This window comes from Polistes dominula, unplaced genomic scaffold, assembly GCF_049000335.1.
Source record: "Polistes dominula isolate Pdom_NZ unplaced genomic scaffold, Pdom_raw_medaka contig_18, whole genome shotgun sequence".
In the NCBI taxonomy this organism is placed as follows: domain Eukaryota; kingdom Metazoa; phylum Arthropoda; class Insecta; order Hymenoptera; family Vespidae; genus Polistes; species Polistes dominula.
The window spans coordinates 2,133,523-2,150,885 of NW_028301164.1; the positions used below are offsets into that span (position 1 = coordinate 2,133,523).

At 31.7% G+C, this 17,363-nt stretch overlaps 1 protein-coding gene across 1 annotated transcript; it reads right to left on the reverse strand.

The window, feature by feature from the left end:
- Positions 1 to 1,063: 1,063 nt before the first annotated feature.
- Np (serine protease notopleural) lies at positions 1,064 to 8,217 on the reverse strand. The gene is given in 11 exon segments (XM_089178961.1): positions 1,064 to 1,644; positions 1,729 to 1,883; positions 2,035 to 2,306; positions 2,382 to 2,482; positions 2,812 to 2,888; positions 3,479 to 3,628; positions 3,749 to 3,814; positions 3,817 to 3,903; positions 5,133 to 6,453; positions 6,817 to 7,142; positions 8,184 to 8,217. Coding segments are annotated over 11 exon segments (2,754 nt in total). The 3' UTR covers positions 1,064 to 1,479.
- Positions 8,218 to 17,363: the final 9,146 nt, after the last annotated feature.

A 17,363-nucleotide genomic window follows, 5' to 3' on the forward strand; every position in this document is an offset into this window, starting at 1 on the left:
TATATAAAGATTGAGAGAGCAATAGTTATTGGTTCATCTCGTGCATATGTATGTATGCATATTCGAGTAACATTTGCTATGAAATTTAATCTCATATTTTTTGGAGTACAATAAATGCTCCAATAATATTTCCGTTATACTAATAATATCTTTTTGAAAAATATTCTATTTTATGTATTGATTGAAAAAAATGTTATTATAATGAAATAATATAATAGAGGTTTTAATGTATACTAAAGAATTACTGATAAAATTTGTTTAGTATAAACTTCGTCCATTTATGAATTACTTCATTCGCAATGAATCGTGATACGTGATTTATCGTTAATTTCTAAATAAACAATAATATTCTTATATGCCATAGTAGTAAAATAAATAACGATGAATTTGATTTAACGTTCGGACATATCATCCCCCGTGAGAATACAAATTTAATTATTAGCAGAGGAAACGTGTCTTTTTCATGTCATACGTTGGCGTTCATATAGAATATTTAATTGTATTCGTATAAAAAAATGATCGTAGGTCGCGCGTGAGTATACGACTATTTTTTATTCTTTTTTCTTTTTCTTTTGGAAATAATAAAATAAAAACAAGTAGAATCGCGTAATAAGGGAAGGAAAAAACGTGTTTACGAAGTTTTGACACGAGTAATATAAAAATATTCTATTCGAGAAGAATTATTGCATATAAATCGAGTTTAATGAAGCGCGTAACAATCAGTTCTACGTATGCAAATAAAACCATTATCGGGAGAATAACTTTTCCTCGGATATTTTAAGTATTATAAAATATGCTCGAGTGAATATCATTGCTCATCAATATCCAGATACGTTGCTAAATCATAGATTGATATCGAAGTTTAGATATGAAAAATCATTTTCGATTTATTATTTCGCTGTCACATAGCACTTTTCCATTCGATATTGCATTTAGCCCGAAGCGTGTTCGAGTTTATCACTATGTTAAATTTTTTTCCTTTTGTTTTTCAATCAAAGAAAAATAACAAATTTAAAAAAAATATATAAAGAATATCATCTAATTTTTCATCCATTTGTATTGCTGCAATTAAAAAAAAAAAAATAAGAAACAGGATAATTAGGCTCTTATCCTTTGGTCGATATTCGAATAAAGGTCGCGTTTTTGGGGAAAAACGGAGACGTCGAGATTCACTTTCGATTAGATGACGTGACACCACATATCGTAGAAATCATAACTTTCGTTGTAAAATAACACCGCTGTTGGTAGTACAGATAGTTCACTTATCAAACGTTCTTTAGCAATTTCGAAACATAAACGTCAGGTGGCATCCATACACGTTTCTCTTGATTATTTTCACTTTGCCGGGAAATTTGAAATCCTAGCTATACGAATTTTTCTTCTCCTCCTTTTTTTAGTTCTCCTGCGAGATCAATGTTCGTCCAGTTTGCACAGGTCATTCGTAGATTTTTCGCGTTCGCACTTTTTTCATTGATCGAATTAAAATTGTAAGATTTGATTGATCCATTCGCGGAATTCGGAAATACGCGTGTAGACACCAGGTTGATTTGGTACAGCACAACCTATTCCCCAACTTATAATTCCTGCTAATATCCATCTTTTATCCCGTGCCCTTTGAATTACCATCGGACCACCGCTATCACCCTAAAAACATATCAATTTGATATGTCATTTAATTAATTCCTTATAATATTTATTACTTAGTTGTATAGATCGTTCATATCTTACCTCACATGAATCAAAACCACCGTTTCTCCATCCAGCACAAATGAAGATATGTGGTATGTGTTCGATATAACCGGCATTTCTATACATAGATTCGCAAATTGTATTATTTATAACTGGTACAGCAACTTCTTGTAAGATCGATGGTAATGGCCCTTCTATAAATTTATCGTTTAAAATATACATTATACTAATATATACATTTACGTAATAATATACATTAGACATCAAAGTGAATATACAATTTATTAAAGTTTTCTCTTTTTTCTTTTTTTTATTGACAAGACAGAAAAAATAAATTTTTCATACCGTCGTAAAGTCTTCCCCATCCGGTAACATAAGCCGTACGACCAACGTAAGTTTCATCATCATCCGGTAGACAAATTGGCAAAATATTTGGCTTGAATGTCGAAAGTGGCTCGTAGAATCTCAAAAGTGCGAGATCGTATTCGAAAGTTCTTGGATCGAATTGTGGATGACTCGCAATGATTTGTACTCGTCTTTCTTGGAACCCATAGGGTTCTTCCTCGTTAGCTAGATCGTGTTCACCTATCCTCAATAATAAATCCGCTGGAGATACGCTGAAATTAAATCGAACAGATAAAAGACTAACTAGGAGTACTTATTAGTTAGATGAAAAAACGGTACGCACTCACTTTTCAACGCAGTGTGCTGCAGTAATAGCCCAATTCTCGTTTAACAAAGCAGCCCCACACTTGTGTAAATAAGTTGATGTCTTCCATTGACGTAACGAGATCTGTAAAACAAGCAATCTTTGAAATTCACGCTTTTCTAGATAACGATAGGGGTGTCTGTTGATTAAATTAGATTGTATGATGCGTTTGTCGTGATAGAAATGAACAAACAACGTCGAGATAAACATTTCCGAGAAATGAGATGAGCTGAAAGCTTTTCTATCTTCTAGTCGATCAACATTATCTTCTTTTATCGTCTATCTTATTTTTGTCTTTTTGTTTTCTCTTTCAAAATTAAACATAATGACAAAAAATTGTGAAATAAAGATGAGAACTTTGTATCTTTTTCTGTTTTGGTTTTATTTTTTAATTTTTTTTTCAATCCACCCACCTGCCAGGGCCATTTGCCAAACGTACTTCGATTGCCACCCACGATCCTCGACTCGGGAAATATTCTTCTTCCGCAAACTGCAAGCAGAAGTATCGTTGAGTTTATGGTTGTGAAGAAATTTGTCGTCGTCGTAATCGTCGTAGTCGTTGTCGTTGTCGTTGTCGTTGTCGTCGTTGTCGTTTGTACGAAAGCCATGTTGGAGAACAAGAACGTGCTTGAATTCATTCGACTGGATGAACCGGTAGAAGTCACGTGCTTCCTTTTATTTTTTCTCTCAACTCACTCTACGTTCTTTAAATGTGAACGAAACGTTTCATTGGCTACATAAGTATATATATATATTCCCCCTCCTTCATTCCTCTATATAAACATTTTCAATTTATATACTCAACGGATCGTTTCTCGTGAAAAAAATCTCTTCCCTGCTGAGAGCTCTCGTGTTTCTCGAGAAAATAAAGAAAAGTTTATAGGAAGTAAATAAGAGAGTAAGAAACAATCGGTGCATCCACTCGTGATATTCTTCTTAGTTATCTCTAATATTTTTTCACTTTTATCTAATTTTATAGCTTTGGTAGAAAGACTTTTAATTAATAATAATAAAATATCTTGCTCAATAACCATTGTTTATATCCGATAATAACATAATAACCGAAATAAACATAATAACCTTGTTTATAATCCGACATATTCAGAGTTTCTATCGTTATCGGTGTTTCCGTATCAACAGAAATAGTTGCCAGATTTGACAAAGTTGTTAGAACCGTTGACGTCTCCGTAACTTGTACCGTTGTTGTTGTAGTTTCGGTTGTTGATCTCACTAAATCATTTATAAAAAATTATTATTACTAAATTATCGGATATATTATATAATAAAGTATTCAATTGCAGTTAGAAAGAAGAATTTCTACATAAATAACGAAGATAATTTTGTTATTACCAGGTGTGGTAGATAATGTAGTGGACGATAAAGATTCCAATTTAATCGTAGTACTTTCCGGATTTCCGAGGATGTTTCAGCAGTCGTCGGTGGTGATTGGATCATTACCCAACCATCCGGCGTAGTTATTGGTGTCCATTCGTTCTCCGTTATTTCTGAAATAAAAGATTTCTCAATGTTAGAATAAAAAAAATCTATTAAAGTAAAAATATAGAATAGTAAATCCGCGGAAAGAAATAGATTCTATTGAGCTAACAATGACTTAGATTGGCTCTCAGACGGTTGGATAGGAATCGTGGAAGAAGAGACAGGATGGAAAGGAAAAGAGAGAAGAGAAATTACGGTGGATGGTTTAAACCGTTACGACGTCCCAGTCCGATGTACAGAGTTTTATCTTCTCTTACGATGCTGCTGGATGTACTAAAGAAGAGAGGAGCAGAGATAGATGAAGAGAAATGTCTCTTTAACCCATTTGCTAGATCGACCCTGTTCTTTCTTGATCTTGATCTTGATCTAGCTCAGTAAACTGGCCTTGAACCAGTCCAAATACAATAGCCAACCAGAAATAAAATTAATAATTTAAGGTTTGCAAATTCAACATAACGATTATAAACTTAATTACTTGTTCGTGATAAGAATAATACAATGTGTATCGTGTTCCTTGAGAAGAATATCTCATGAATCTCATAAGTCCGTATCCTTCGCGCGTTTCTTCTTCTAAAAATAGAATGATGTCTTAATCATTCTACTCAAGAAGTTTCACATCAATGCAAATGATACGTTACGTGATCGAAACTTGTAGATTTTTTTTTTGACGATTAATTCCGTACGAAAATTCAAATTCTATTATTTTCAAATCTTCTATGCTATACTTTAGATTGATAATATACTTGAAGTTATAAGAATAATTAAAAATACTTTGGAATATGGTGTTTCAATTAACAAACAATGAAGAATCACAATAGATCGTAAGTTTCCATTATACGAACGATTAAGAGAACATTATGAAAAGGAAGGAAACATGAGTGAGAATATGATAGATATCCCAAGCAATCAATCAAATTTTCTCGGATATCCACTATCCTGAATGCTGATTAATGCGAAAGGTATAATATAACGCCTCGTCGTGAATTTCTCTGGGAGAATAATTTTCTATTGACGACAAGAGAGTTTTAGTTACACAATAAGTGTACGTTCAGATAGGACGCATACGGAAATGTAAAATGTAATTTCATTACATAAGCCGATTTTCTACATTGGGTTTGTAATAATACTATCTAGATGTTATTAATATAACAATTTAAATTAGATAATTATTGTTATGCATCATGTGTATGTATAATTAATAATTTTTCATATATTCAGAATAATAATTTCAACCTACCGTCGTGTGTCTTGGTTGTCGATAAAACATCGGTCGCTTTAGTAGGTATCTCGTCGGAATGAGAAGACCACGTGACCAAACCAGATGATGGGGTAGTTTGTGGAACTTTTTCAAAAGTCTGGTTGATAGAAGATACCTTGTTGTTTGTTGTAGTAGTACTCTGAGTAGATACACTCGAAGAAGAGGAACTAATGAAGCTATCGACAGAGACGGAACTAGGTGTTGTGATCCTAATAGGCTTTGTCGTAGCCTTGGTTGGACTTTCAGTAGGTTTTGGCTTGCTAATATCCAAAGTTGAATTACTGGCTGAACTTTGATAAGTAGTCTTTTCTGTGGTAAAGAGTGTTTCTGATTTATCAGTAGTTATTATTGTATTGATTTTAGTAGGTTTCGTATTGATCACTGTTGTTACAACTGGCCTAGAAACCGTTGGTTTCGGTTTAATCGTGATCTTCTGATAAATCGGTTTCTCAGTTGTGATTGTAATCGGTTTTCGAGTTGTGAAATCTGTAGTTTCCGTCGCTGAAGTTACAAGCGTTTCTTCGGTTGAAGATAAAAGATTATTTTCAATTGTCGTGAACGTTGGTCTCACTTTATTAGATGTCGAATAAGTTGATGCTGTTGTTGTTGTCGTTGTCGTTGTCGTTGTACCATGACTGGAACCGATCGAAGAATTTGCTGGAATAGTCGTTGGTTTTTTAGTAGGTAGAGTTGGTTTTTTGGTAGACAAGGTAGGCCTTTTCGTGCTTGTGGTGAGGGGCCTTTTTGTGCTACCGGTAGATGGTCTTTTGGTAGATTGTTGAGTCACTGGCTTGACCGATGTTGTATTTCTTGGTGGAAATCTCGTAAAAGGTACTGTCTTTTGCGTTGTTGTAATAATAGTTTTCGACGTGGTAGTTTGTATCGGTCGTTGAGTACTCGTCGTTTGAGTACTCGTATGTAAAGGTTTTTTCGTCGTTGGTTTTGACGTACCAACGATTGGTCTTTTCGTTGCGACTGAAGTCGATATTTTGTAAGGAACTGTTGGCTTTTGAGTCGTGATACCGACTGATAATTTACTAGGAATTGTCGAAGTTGTAGACACATTTGACGAATACTTCGTATTTTCTGTTGAAATCTCAGTGACATTTTTAATTGGTGCACTTGTAGTGAATTTTTCGTACGAACCATTTTGAACTGTTTGGAAAGTCGATAAACGAATCGATTGAGTCGTCGTTTCTACAGTTTGTATAGTCGGTTTCTTCGTAACAATCTTTGTACTACTTATCTGTGGATCCGATGTACTTTTTGTATTTTGCGTAGCTTGAGTGATAGCAGTAGCCTGCGAAACAATGGAGATCGATTTAATTAAAGATTTTTAAATCTATCAGATCGTATATTATATTTATTTTTTCATTCGTATATTATATTTATTTTTATTCAGGAAATCCAAGATCTTTATAATTAGTCTCATTAGATTTTACCTTCCTTTTTAAACAACTTCCTCATTTTGATAATACAAAACCTGACAATTATAGTCTAGTTTTATGTCTTACCTTGAATAGTTTTAAAAGTGTAATTATCTTTTTTGCAAGTAGTAAATATAACTGAAATGTCTATTTATGATTTCAAATTCGAATCTGGTGAGTAAAAAGAATAGAATAAACTTTGTAAAATCATAGAAACGAAAAATGTACGAACTTACCACAGTGGTGAATGTACCAGATGGTTTGCTTTGATCATTAGGCTTTGGCCTTGGAAAATATGGGGGTATGTCATTGCTCTCGATGGGACTGTGAGTAGTGATGAACGGCCTTGACGCTGCTGGCGGTCCATCGTCGATGCTGTTGTCTTGAGGTCCAACGTCCGGCTCTTCGTCAATCTTGCAACAACTACCGAAATAGAAACGATCGATGCATGTACCAAGATGCGTGCCATTCGCCTTTGCACAAGTGAACGCAAACATGCAAATTCCGGTCTCGCCTGATCTACGCGACACGCATGGCAAATGTCGTATGTTTCTTCCAGTACCTAGAAGTAGAAAAAGAAATTAAAATAAAAATACGCAAACAAATTAGTCGATAATTAGAATAATCGTAAAGAAGCACATTGGTTAAAAATAAATTCACGCAAGTTTAGATGATCTTTTACAAATTGTAAATACTTTTTTTCAAACCACTTTTACGTGTAGAATAATTTTTATTTTGCAAGAGTTAAATTCATTTTTCAATCCAGAAGACTAGTTATATTATCTTTTCTTTTGGATTATTAGAAATATCTGTTGCACTATTTTTATTGTATTTCTTCTTCTAATTGTAGTGGAATTTCTTGCTCGATTATTAACCGATTATACATGGTAGTTTCCTGTTATTCATCATCTCTATTAAGATTATAATATGGAGCATCAATGGAATGCATTTAGAATCATCAATGGTAAAATTATGAACGACGGCAAGCATAAGATAGATGTTATACACGAATGAACTGTATTTCATGTTTAGAATATATAACGCGTTATGGGGGAACATGCACAGTTATAGGAGACACTTCAATGCAAAAAGAGAAAAGAAGGAAAAAGAAAAATCAATACGGAAGCATTTACAACCCAGATATCTAATCTTCATTCTAAAACGTGTTTTTAGTTGCACATTTGCTTTTTTATCCTTTATCCGCAGTTTAAATAAGACTATTAGTATGCGATCTTGACATACATTGATAACATTATAATTAACGTATTAGGGCAAGGTCAAGTGTATTAAATATTTCACTCGTTTAATTATCTATTTACGTCATTAAAGTATGCAGTAGAATTTTGGTAATGAAATTTTTTATTCGTAAATTGTTATTTTTGAATGTTTCGAAAAATTGAATTAAAAAATAAGAAAATACTTAATACAATTTTAACGACTGACGATAAAGGAAGCTCCATCTTTGAACGATCGATCGAATAAAACTTGTGAATGAAAAATCTTATTTTCTTCCCTCCGGGAGGAAAGCGTCAACTTTTCTCCCGCTGTGCTAAACGAAGTTGCCGCTTTCCGCCTACGTCGAGCAGAAAAAATGTATACTCACCATGGGCAGTAAACAAGAAAGCCTCAAAGCACATGTTTTTTGACCTCGACTTCGCCTCGGACAACAATTACATGTGCTCTGAGACATTTCTTACTTTACCGCCCTAGGTATGTAATATACTATTATAAAACAACAAAAAAATGATGATAAAGAATATATGTATCGTTGGTAGATAATCGAGCTTGACGAGTATTTCGTTTTATTATCGATCGATTCTTCACATCAACCAAGTTTCCATTCAATATGTTACATTCTAGCCTAACTTATAGATAGCAGACAATGTTATTTCGATGAAAGAGAAATAGGCTGTTATCGATGGACATTCGTTAGACGAGCATTAAATAATTATTATATCTGGGAACTCAATTATGTAATCATAGAAAATATAGCTAAATGTAGATGTTGAGATAAAAGATATTTGAGAATACGTACTAAAATAGGACAACCTTATCATCAAATTATACTCTTTGAACTATTTATTCCTTCGAGTGGTCGAATAATAAGAATAGAAAAAAAAAAAAAAGACAGAGAGTATATTTTTCATTGGAGATGTCAATAAATGTAAGCTTATCAATTATTTTTATCAGGTGAATTCATGGGTTTGACATTTTATTTTTTTTTAAATGTATTTTATCGAATAATAGAAAAAGATTGATGCCAATGATCGAAATTCTTTAAGCTTAAGAATATTGTAAATATTTTCATCGTAACGATTTTTTTTTGTTGTTTTTCTTTTTTTTTGGATATTAACGAACGATCGTAAGTAAATACTATACGTGAAATTAGAACGACACGAGTGAAAATAAAAAATTCATGGCGTTGTTGGTGCGTTACGTAGAACGACGATGACGACGACGAAGTAGCATGGATTATTATCGAAATAAGGAAGGAATGAATTGATGTCAGGCGAATGGAAGCATCTGGGTACCGTTAAATTTCGATGTATGAGCTAGTTACCCGAGTCACAAGTGGGTCATAGTCATAGCCCAATGTAACAACTCGTTTCCTTCCAAGGCACCTCGTAATCTTGGTCCCTCTCTCTTTTTCTCTCTTTCCCTCTTTCTTTTTATTTTCCTTTTTCTTTTTTCTTTTTCTCTTTTTATCCTTCTCATCTTACAAAGCCAAAGAAACCACTGAGCGCATTCCAAGGCATCTTCGAGGTATCCCAGACGATTAAATCGACATATCTCTGTAGGTTAACTTCTCCGAGAATAGATACCGTACATATTTACGTGAAAAATAATGTCAAATGTTTATCCCCCCCCCTCCCTCTCCCCCCCCCCCCAAAAATTATATATTTCGAATCTTTATTATATTTTTTATATATTTTTTAAAATAAAACATAATCGCGTAAACAATGTTGCTTGTCAAAAGAAATCTTCTGGTTTTTTTTTTTTCTTTTTTTGTAAGAACAATGATAATATCTTGAAAGGTGAGATTGAGATTAGATGAAATCTAATGATCGATATTAATCTTTTCATAAATATATTTTATTGTTGTTACATAATTTAATGAAAAATTAAATATTTATATAGGATAATTAATGATTGATTTAAATCTAATTCGTACGTTTTCGTTTACCAATGTCTGATTCATTCAACGAACAAAATTCTCAGACAATGATTTATCGTAATTCGAGGTGATGAAAAACGTGTACATCAAATTCATCGTTTTAAGAATAAATGAACTTTGAACAAGTTAATTTATCTAATTGAGATAATCTAAACGAGAAACAATACTTTTACATTAGGGTTTTTATGTATATCTCTTTCCTTTTGTCTTTCTTTCATTTTGATAAAGAATGTTCAGTGACGTACTACATTTATTTCTGTCAATGATAATTACACATTCAATGTTTGATTAGTCGATTCAAAAAAGTTGTTTTTTATTTTTTGTAATTTATATATATATATATATATATATATATATATATATATATATATATATATATATTTCAGCTTATTTAATTGATTTTATTTATTAAATATTATAATATCTTAGAAGTATATGGATTACACATAATGAGAAATTAGAAATTGATTATTTACTAAATGGTAACTAATCTTTTCGATAAATGTTCATACAAGATGAGGGATTTTCTTATTTTTTTTTTTTTTCTAAAAAGAAAGATATTGTATTTCTCATGAGTACTTTGTTTGCGAGCTTACGTCAATCTCTGCAGGATACTTCTAGAATTATTGCATTCTCAAGTATAGATTTTTTTGCCGAACAAGTAATAATGAAAACACGTCATTACTTTCCTTTTTTTTCCCTTCTTTGTAAAGAAATTATTTATCGGTAATATCTATCGATATGATGTTATCTTTTGAAACTATTAAGCAATGTGACGTGACATATTCGAAGATGCTAGAAATTGTGGATAAGAAATCTTTAGAAAATATATTTTTCGAATTATAATCTTTTATTAATTCTGTTGACCTAGATTTTTAATCTTCGTTAAGAGAACATTGTAAAATGATGCGTCGGTGGCCACGTGCATAACAAAATATATGGATATCAAACGTCAATGATATTACGTTACTCAATATAATTAAGCACGGAAAAGCATGAAAAAAGATTCACATTGATTTTTGTCGACTTTGGAAATATTTTAATAATCGTTTAATGTCGCTATATAAACGATCGAGAACGTGGATTGTAAAAGATTGATCAAATTTATTGTTATAATATTTTTCGAGATAAAATTGATTTCCACGATATATTTTGATAAGATTTTAATGATATTTTTGAATAATTAATTATTTTTTGACTGACGCACATTTTTTCAAGGAATTTAATGTTTAAAAATATAAGTTTTAATATCTACAACATTTCTTCAACAGTCATTTTGGAATTCGTGATTTTTATCGAACTTTTATTCTACGAGATATCGTACAAATTCCAAGATAATCTTTCAACAAAATGATTAAAAAAAAAACAAAAGTATAGATCAATTTCTAATAATGGCTCGCATTTTTTTTTATATACAATATGTTTTTATTTCCCGAAATTAATATATATATATATATATATATATATATATATATATATATATAGATATATATTTTTTTTTATTTGTATTTTGCAAGGAATACAACATAAAATAATATTCAAGAAGATTATTATCTTATTCGTTTAAATTTCGTTCATTCAATTTTAAGATAATTTTTTGAACAATAAAAAATATAAATCAATCGTGATTCAGTGGAATTAAATGAGATTAAAATTGATCCTTCTTTCTTAAAAAATTTTCAAAATTATCTAAAAGACAAAGAGTACATGTGTACGGGAAATAACCGAGTTCCTAGAGCGTTACACTTTTCTTTACTTTCTTTTACAACTCTTTCTTTCTTTCTTTCTTTCTTTCTTTCTTTCTCTCTCTCTCTCTCTCTCTCTCTCTCTCTCTTTCTCTCTGTTTCTCTTGATTTAACGTACATGCGACAAGAAAAATAGTGTTGTAAAATAATTAGCATTACGGTATGTTTGCTTTGAGGTCAGTTGGTCATTTAATTAGTTTGTTGGTTAGTCGATCGGTTCCTTCCTTTAGCCTTTACCAAATAAATCCTACTCGATTGTCCTTCCTCAAATAATAAGAATGACGACAAAACGAGAAGAGAAAGAGAAAGAGAAAGAGAAAGAGAAAGAGAAAGAGAAAAAAAGGAGGAGGAGGAGGATTTGTGTTAGCGGAAATGTCGTTTCGATGAGTCAGAAGTACGGAAGAAAGTTTTAGCTAGGTCTTTAACATACCTATCACCTTCGACCATACTTATACCACTTACTATACTACACTACTATGCGTATCCGTTTGGCGGAATTTCAGGCGTGACCGTACTAAGCTAGTATGCCACACGTATATATATATATATATAATACATACATATATACATGTCATACATATATGTATTATACAACATAACACGATCCCAACAGATTCACTACAAAACTACTTGTGTATTTGTATACATATATACATGTGTGTAATACGTATATATCACCCACGCGATCGAGAGTTCGCGTTTGAAAGGATTTCACTCGATGCATGTTGTCTTGTACCATCATAGGAAAGTGTCTTCTCTCTTTTTTATCGTCTTTACGAGCACCACTATAGTGGCCAAGACGCATTGCTATATAACTTTCCTCGATCGTTCATTTATTATCCTACTGTCGTCATGGATATATACCCATTCGTTATATTATTTTTATTTTTATTAAATATACAATCTTTTTATCCTTTAAATTTCTAATATCTTTCCTTTATATTGTTCTTTTTTTTAAAGTGGATATTGCAATTAGATATCGTCCAAATTGATTTTATTGTCGATAATAAACTTTCGATCTTGGAATTGTTCTTTTATGTATTTTTTTTTTTTTGTTTTTTATAGAAACGTAAGTTCTTTTTAGAGAATGAGAATCATGTGCATCTCTTAAATGAAATCTAAACTTCACAAATAGTTAGATACGTTCGGTTATACTAGTCTAAAATCATTTCATTGAAATCGCAAATATTATATGCTTGTATATGTATATACAAAGTGTAAAATTTGAAACCGATATTCTCTGAGAATCGGTAGTTATACAAATAGAATCAAGTAATGTTTACAGTGAAATAGTTTCATTCCAAACTAACGTTATACAATTTCAAAATTTGAATTGTGAAATCAATATTTCTAACGGAGGACTAACTTCTATTTCTTATACGATTGTACAAATAATCATCTCGTTGAAATTTGTTAGATATAATTATTTCTGCTTTGGTACAAATAAAATCTTTGTTAAAATAAATTCATTCGCAAGTAAGATAAATATTTTTAAAACCTACAAAAATGTATCTTCGATCAAACCAATTTTATAAAGGAACGATTTGTGTAAAATACTTAACGGTAGAATAAACAAACAAAAATTTATAATAGTTGGAATTCTTTATCGAATTTTTTAAGATAAATCATTTTGATAACAAGATAAATGTTATATTCTAAAGATAAACATGTGTCATTGATTAGAGTGATATAAAATAATAAATTTTTGTTGAATTTCAACAATAATTAAGTTAAGTAAGTTATTCCTAACAAGGAAATGACTTTTTGATGAATATTTATTGATATGTACATATATCGAGAGAAAGAAAAAGAAAGGAAAACAAGAATCATAGATGAAAACAGTAGACAAAATTAGTGCAAGTCGTGCACTCTGATGACCGAGACTGACCTACTTATTTACATAGAACACTGACCAGTCCGCCCACGTTCCTTTCAAATACGAATCCAAGGTAGGTTCAATGTCGTCTCCGTGATGTGAACAGACAGTGAAATACACACGTGTTTCTATACACGCACTTAAAACACTCACGTACACACACATACAGACAAACATTGACACTCACACTATAAGAAAGGTGATGGGCAAAGTATTCATGTTCGTGGTATGGCCATATTGAAGGTATTTGCTTAGCGGTCCGTTAGTCAGCTGACGCGTTCGAGGAAAATCCAAGGTATATCTTTCCTTTACCCATTACCGTTCATTGATAATTTTGAGGTCACTTTTATGACATGTATCTTATTAGTGTGACGAAACACTATAAAATATTACTACGAATTTCTTTGAATATACATTAGTTGACTATCTTATCAAATGATTGAAAGTTAACTTTAATTTGTGTCCTAATTTTTGTTTTTGTTTTTTAACTATTTTAATAGAATATAAAGTAGATTAGAATAATAATGAAGTACTTACTACTTGGTAAAAATTGTGGTACGTAAATGGGATTGGCTATCGTGACGTGTATCAAAACGCTACAAAGCGAAATGATGATCCAACTTAATCTGCGATGACTCCACATCTGAAATTGGAAATGAGATATGCATATAGATTTGTTTTTGTTTTTTTAAACATCTATTTCTTGATTGTAGAAATATTGTTTCTTTTTATTTGGTTAAAATTTATCTTTGATAATATTTTTATCGATAACAATGATAAATAATTAGAAAATTTTGAGTAATTAATAATCATAGCTATGAGAAATAAAAATTATAAGTCATAATAAGCTGAATAAAATGTATATGTACGAAAGTTAATAAGATGCAAATTTCCTCGACCGTGACATAGAACAACGTCAATCACTTCTAGTGATATTATATTCCTGAGAATATTCCCAGGAGATTATCCACGCGATCTGTCATTCGTTCGTAATCATGGCAACGTAATCTCATGCGAATGTACATACACATGCATATTTTTTATTTTTATTTCTTTTTTTCAAATATATCGTGCGACATCCTGCTAAGAGTAGTCACTCAAGTTTCTTGACTTTCGCTCGTCGTGTCTATCAAGAATACTTCTATCTTTTTTTCTTTCCTTCAAAAAATTTCTAATAATTTGTTCTGAAGAACAAAAAAATGAGAAAAAAATATTCCAAAAAATGACACAAGTTTTAATTTTATTTTCGAATTAAAACGTACATCTATCATGAACGCTCCCCACTCGTTTGTCAGTCTTGAAAATGAAAGAACATCGATCTCAATTTCATTAATATTTAAAATACGTAACTTATACAGAGAGTTATGTTACATATGTATATATATGTATGTATTTGGGAAGTATATAAAGAAGGAATCGACCATAAACGAAGGCAGATCGATCTCCAACAAAAGTTGATCCATCCAAGTAGAAAAAAAGATCGAGCACCTAACAGATAGAATAGATCATCAAAAGATCAATGATTCTTTTTTTCTTTCTTTCTTTCTTTTTCATCTTCTGCTTATATTTTTTCGTTTTTCTTTTTTTTTTTTTTTTTTTTTAAACGAGATACATATCATAATTAGCGAGAGTATTTTTTAATGGAGAACTTTTGCACGATGATGGCAAAGACTTGTATAAGGTTGTTGTAAGTTGAATGACCGGTACGAGAAAGACATTCGTTTGGCGTGATCATTCAGCAGGTCGATGGTACGTTGAACCGACAACGACGATGACGACGATGATGATACCGAAGGAGGAAGAAGGAGGTCGATCAAGACAACTGTTTTGTTTCCGGCCATTTTTCATCAAACTATTTTCAATTTCAACTAACAAAGAATTTATAATGTAGAATCACATGGACAAACAATTTAAAAAAGGAACCAACACTTTCTATCAACAGTTTAACATCTAAATGAACCTATTATCAAGAATAACAAAAAGTCTTTTCTTATTTTCAATTATTAATTTTATCCAATTTCACATGAACAAAATTAAAAAAGAAAACATCACGTCTATTGTCTTAATTAACTCGGAGTTGAAGAAAAATTGAAGATTTTTAAATGTCAAAAGTCTCGATAGTTTGCATGATATTTGTTAAATCCAAAAATTAATTGGAAGAGGTGGGGGAAAATGTATACCATCCATTGTCAGATATTAGATAGATCAATCATGTTTTAGATCAAGTGATTCTCAGTGAACACTCTTGTCGATGGTCAGGTAAATTAAAATGCATCCTTCCTACTACTACGAATGTATGTATATTGAGGGCCGAGATACTGTTATTTCAGGGTCGACTTAGATCGATCGGGTGTTCTTCTAACGCTAAGCGTGAGTCTAGAGTATGCTAGAGGCATACATACACATATATATATATACTATATTCATCGTTCGAATACGTTGACCCACATGTAGGAAAACACGGATAGTATAACGGCTTTAATGAGATGTTTGAAAGTGATAGCATTGTCCAAATCAAAGAAGAATTATTTGAAAAAGTTCTAATTACGAACTATCATAAAATATTTCAAGACACGATCAACAAGTGTCCAGTTTTGGAGTCCAGTTTTCTATGAAAATTTGAATGAGAGACTATACCGAAAGATAGATAAAAGGAAGTGCAATGGATATAATTAAATCAACGTTTAAAACTTGCTCTTGTTTACGAAGAGGAAATGATAAAAACCGTTACAGTTATCCTAAGGCATTAATTCGGCTGGATGAAGCAACGAATACCGGAGCCAAGCCTTACGGCTTGTCGATGGTCAGGTTACAAGATTCCTCTTCTTTTCTCATACCATCTCGACAGTCTTTCAACAGTTATCTTTCTGGAAAATAAAATCCCCATTTTAACTTGCAATTAGATGACAATCTCTTTGATAAATTAACCTAAGTTTTATTCTTTTTCTTCTTCTATTTTTTATTTATTTATTTATTTATTTTTTTTTTTTTTTTTGACTATTAAAGCCGAAGTTCACGTATTTGGACAAAAAAAAAAAAAAAAGAAGAAAAAAGAACGTTCGTTCGTGAATAACAGCTCGAGCAAGAGTTAACGGTATACGCCACTTTCATTTGTACGCACACGTATCTAATGCGAACGCAAGACATGTGGGTTGCTGGCACTGTGAAAGAACAGTTCTTTCGATGAAAATCAGAGCCTTTTTTTCTCTCTATTTCTCTATTAAATTCAAGCCAAAACATGTAGGACCGTTAAATTTCAATTAACCTTTATCGTAAATTACTAACATAGGAGTATGATCGAAGATACGTGGAATCAATGATGAAATTTAAACGAAATGCATCTATGGTTGTTTACGTAAGTGTATTATATGCACGTGTGTTTCTCTGATTTATAGGCACATACAAACATACATAGATAGATATTATAGGTGTATAGGTTGTTGTTAGCAATAAATTGAAAAAGGTCGTAAATAAAGAGAAAAGGATTTTTACGGTTTAAATCTTTCATGAAGGAATCACATCGAAGAGGAGAAGAGAAAATTGATACCTAACTTAATGAAGGAAACAACAACCAGCATTCTCTCCTCTGTTCGACTCGTGAAAGTCGAATTCGACTTCGAAAGGGGCAAGCAAGAGTATGGTACCGCTATTCGTGAACGACATACGGTTTACCTGGTCGTCGTGCTAACACTGCTGGTGTGCGGTGTGCGTAACATCGAGGACGTATCGAAAGTCGGTTCATTTCGAAAATTCAACAGAACGTTTATAACTCAAACGTTGTTCGTGTTTAATTGACGTTAAATGGTTATTCTTTCGACTGTATTGTTTCAAACGAATATTTATAAATGAAATACGTTTTTTAGAGGAGACAACAACAAAATAATAATGAAATATCAAATTACCAGCAACAAGAGCGATCAGCCAAGAAATCTTAATTGATTGTTAAATAACAAATTGGAGCGGTTTTTGTTGTTGTTTTTATTGTTA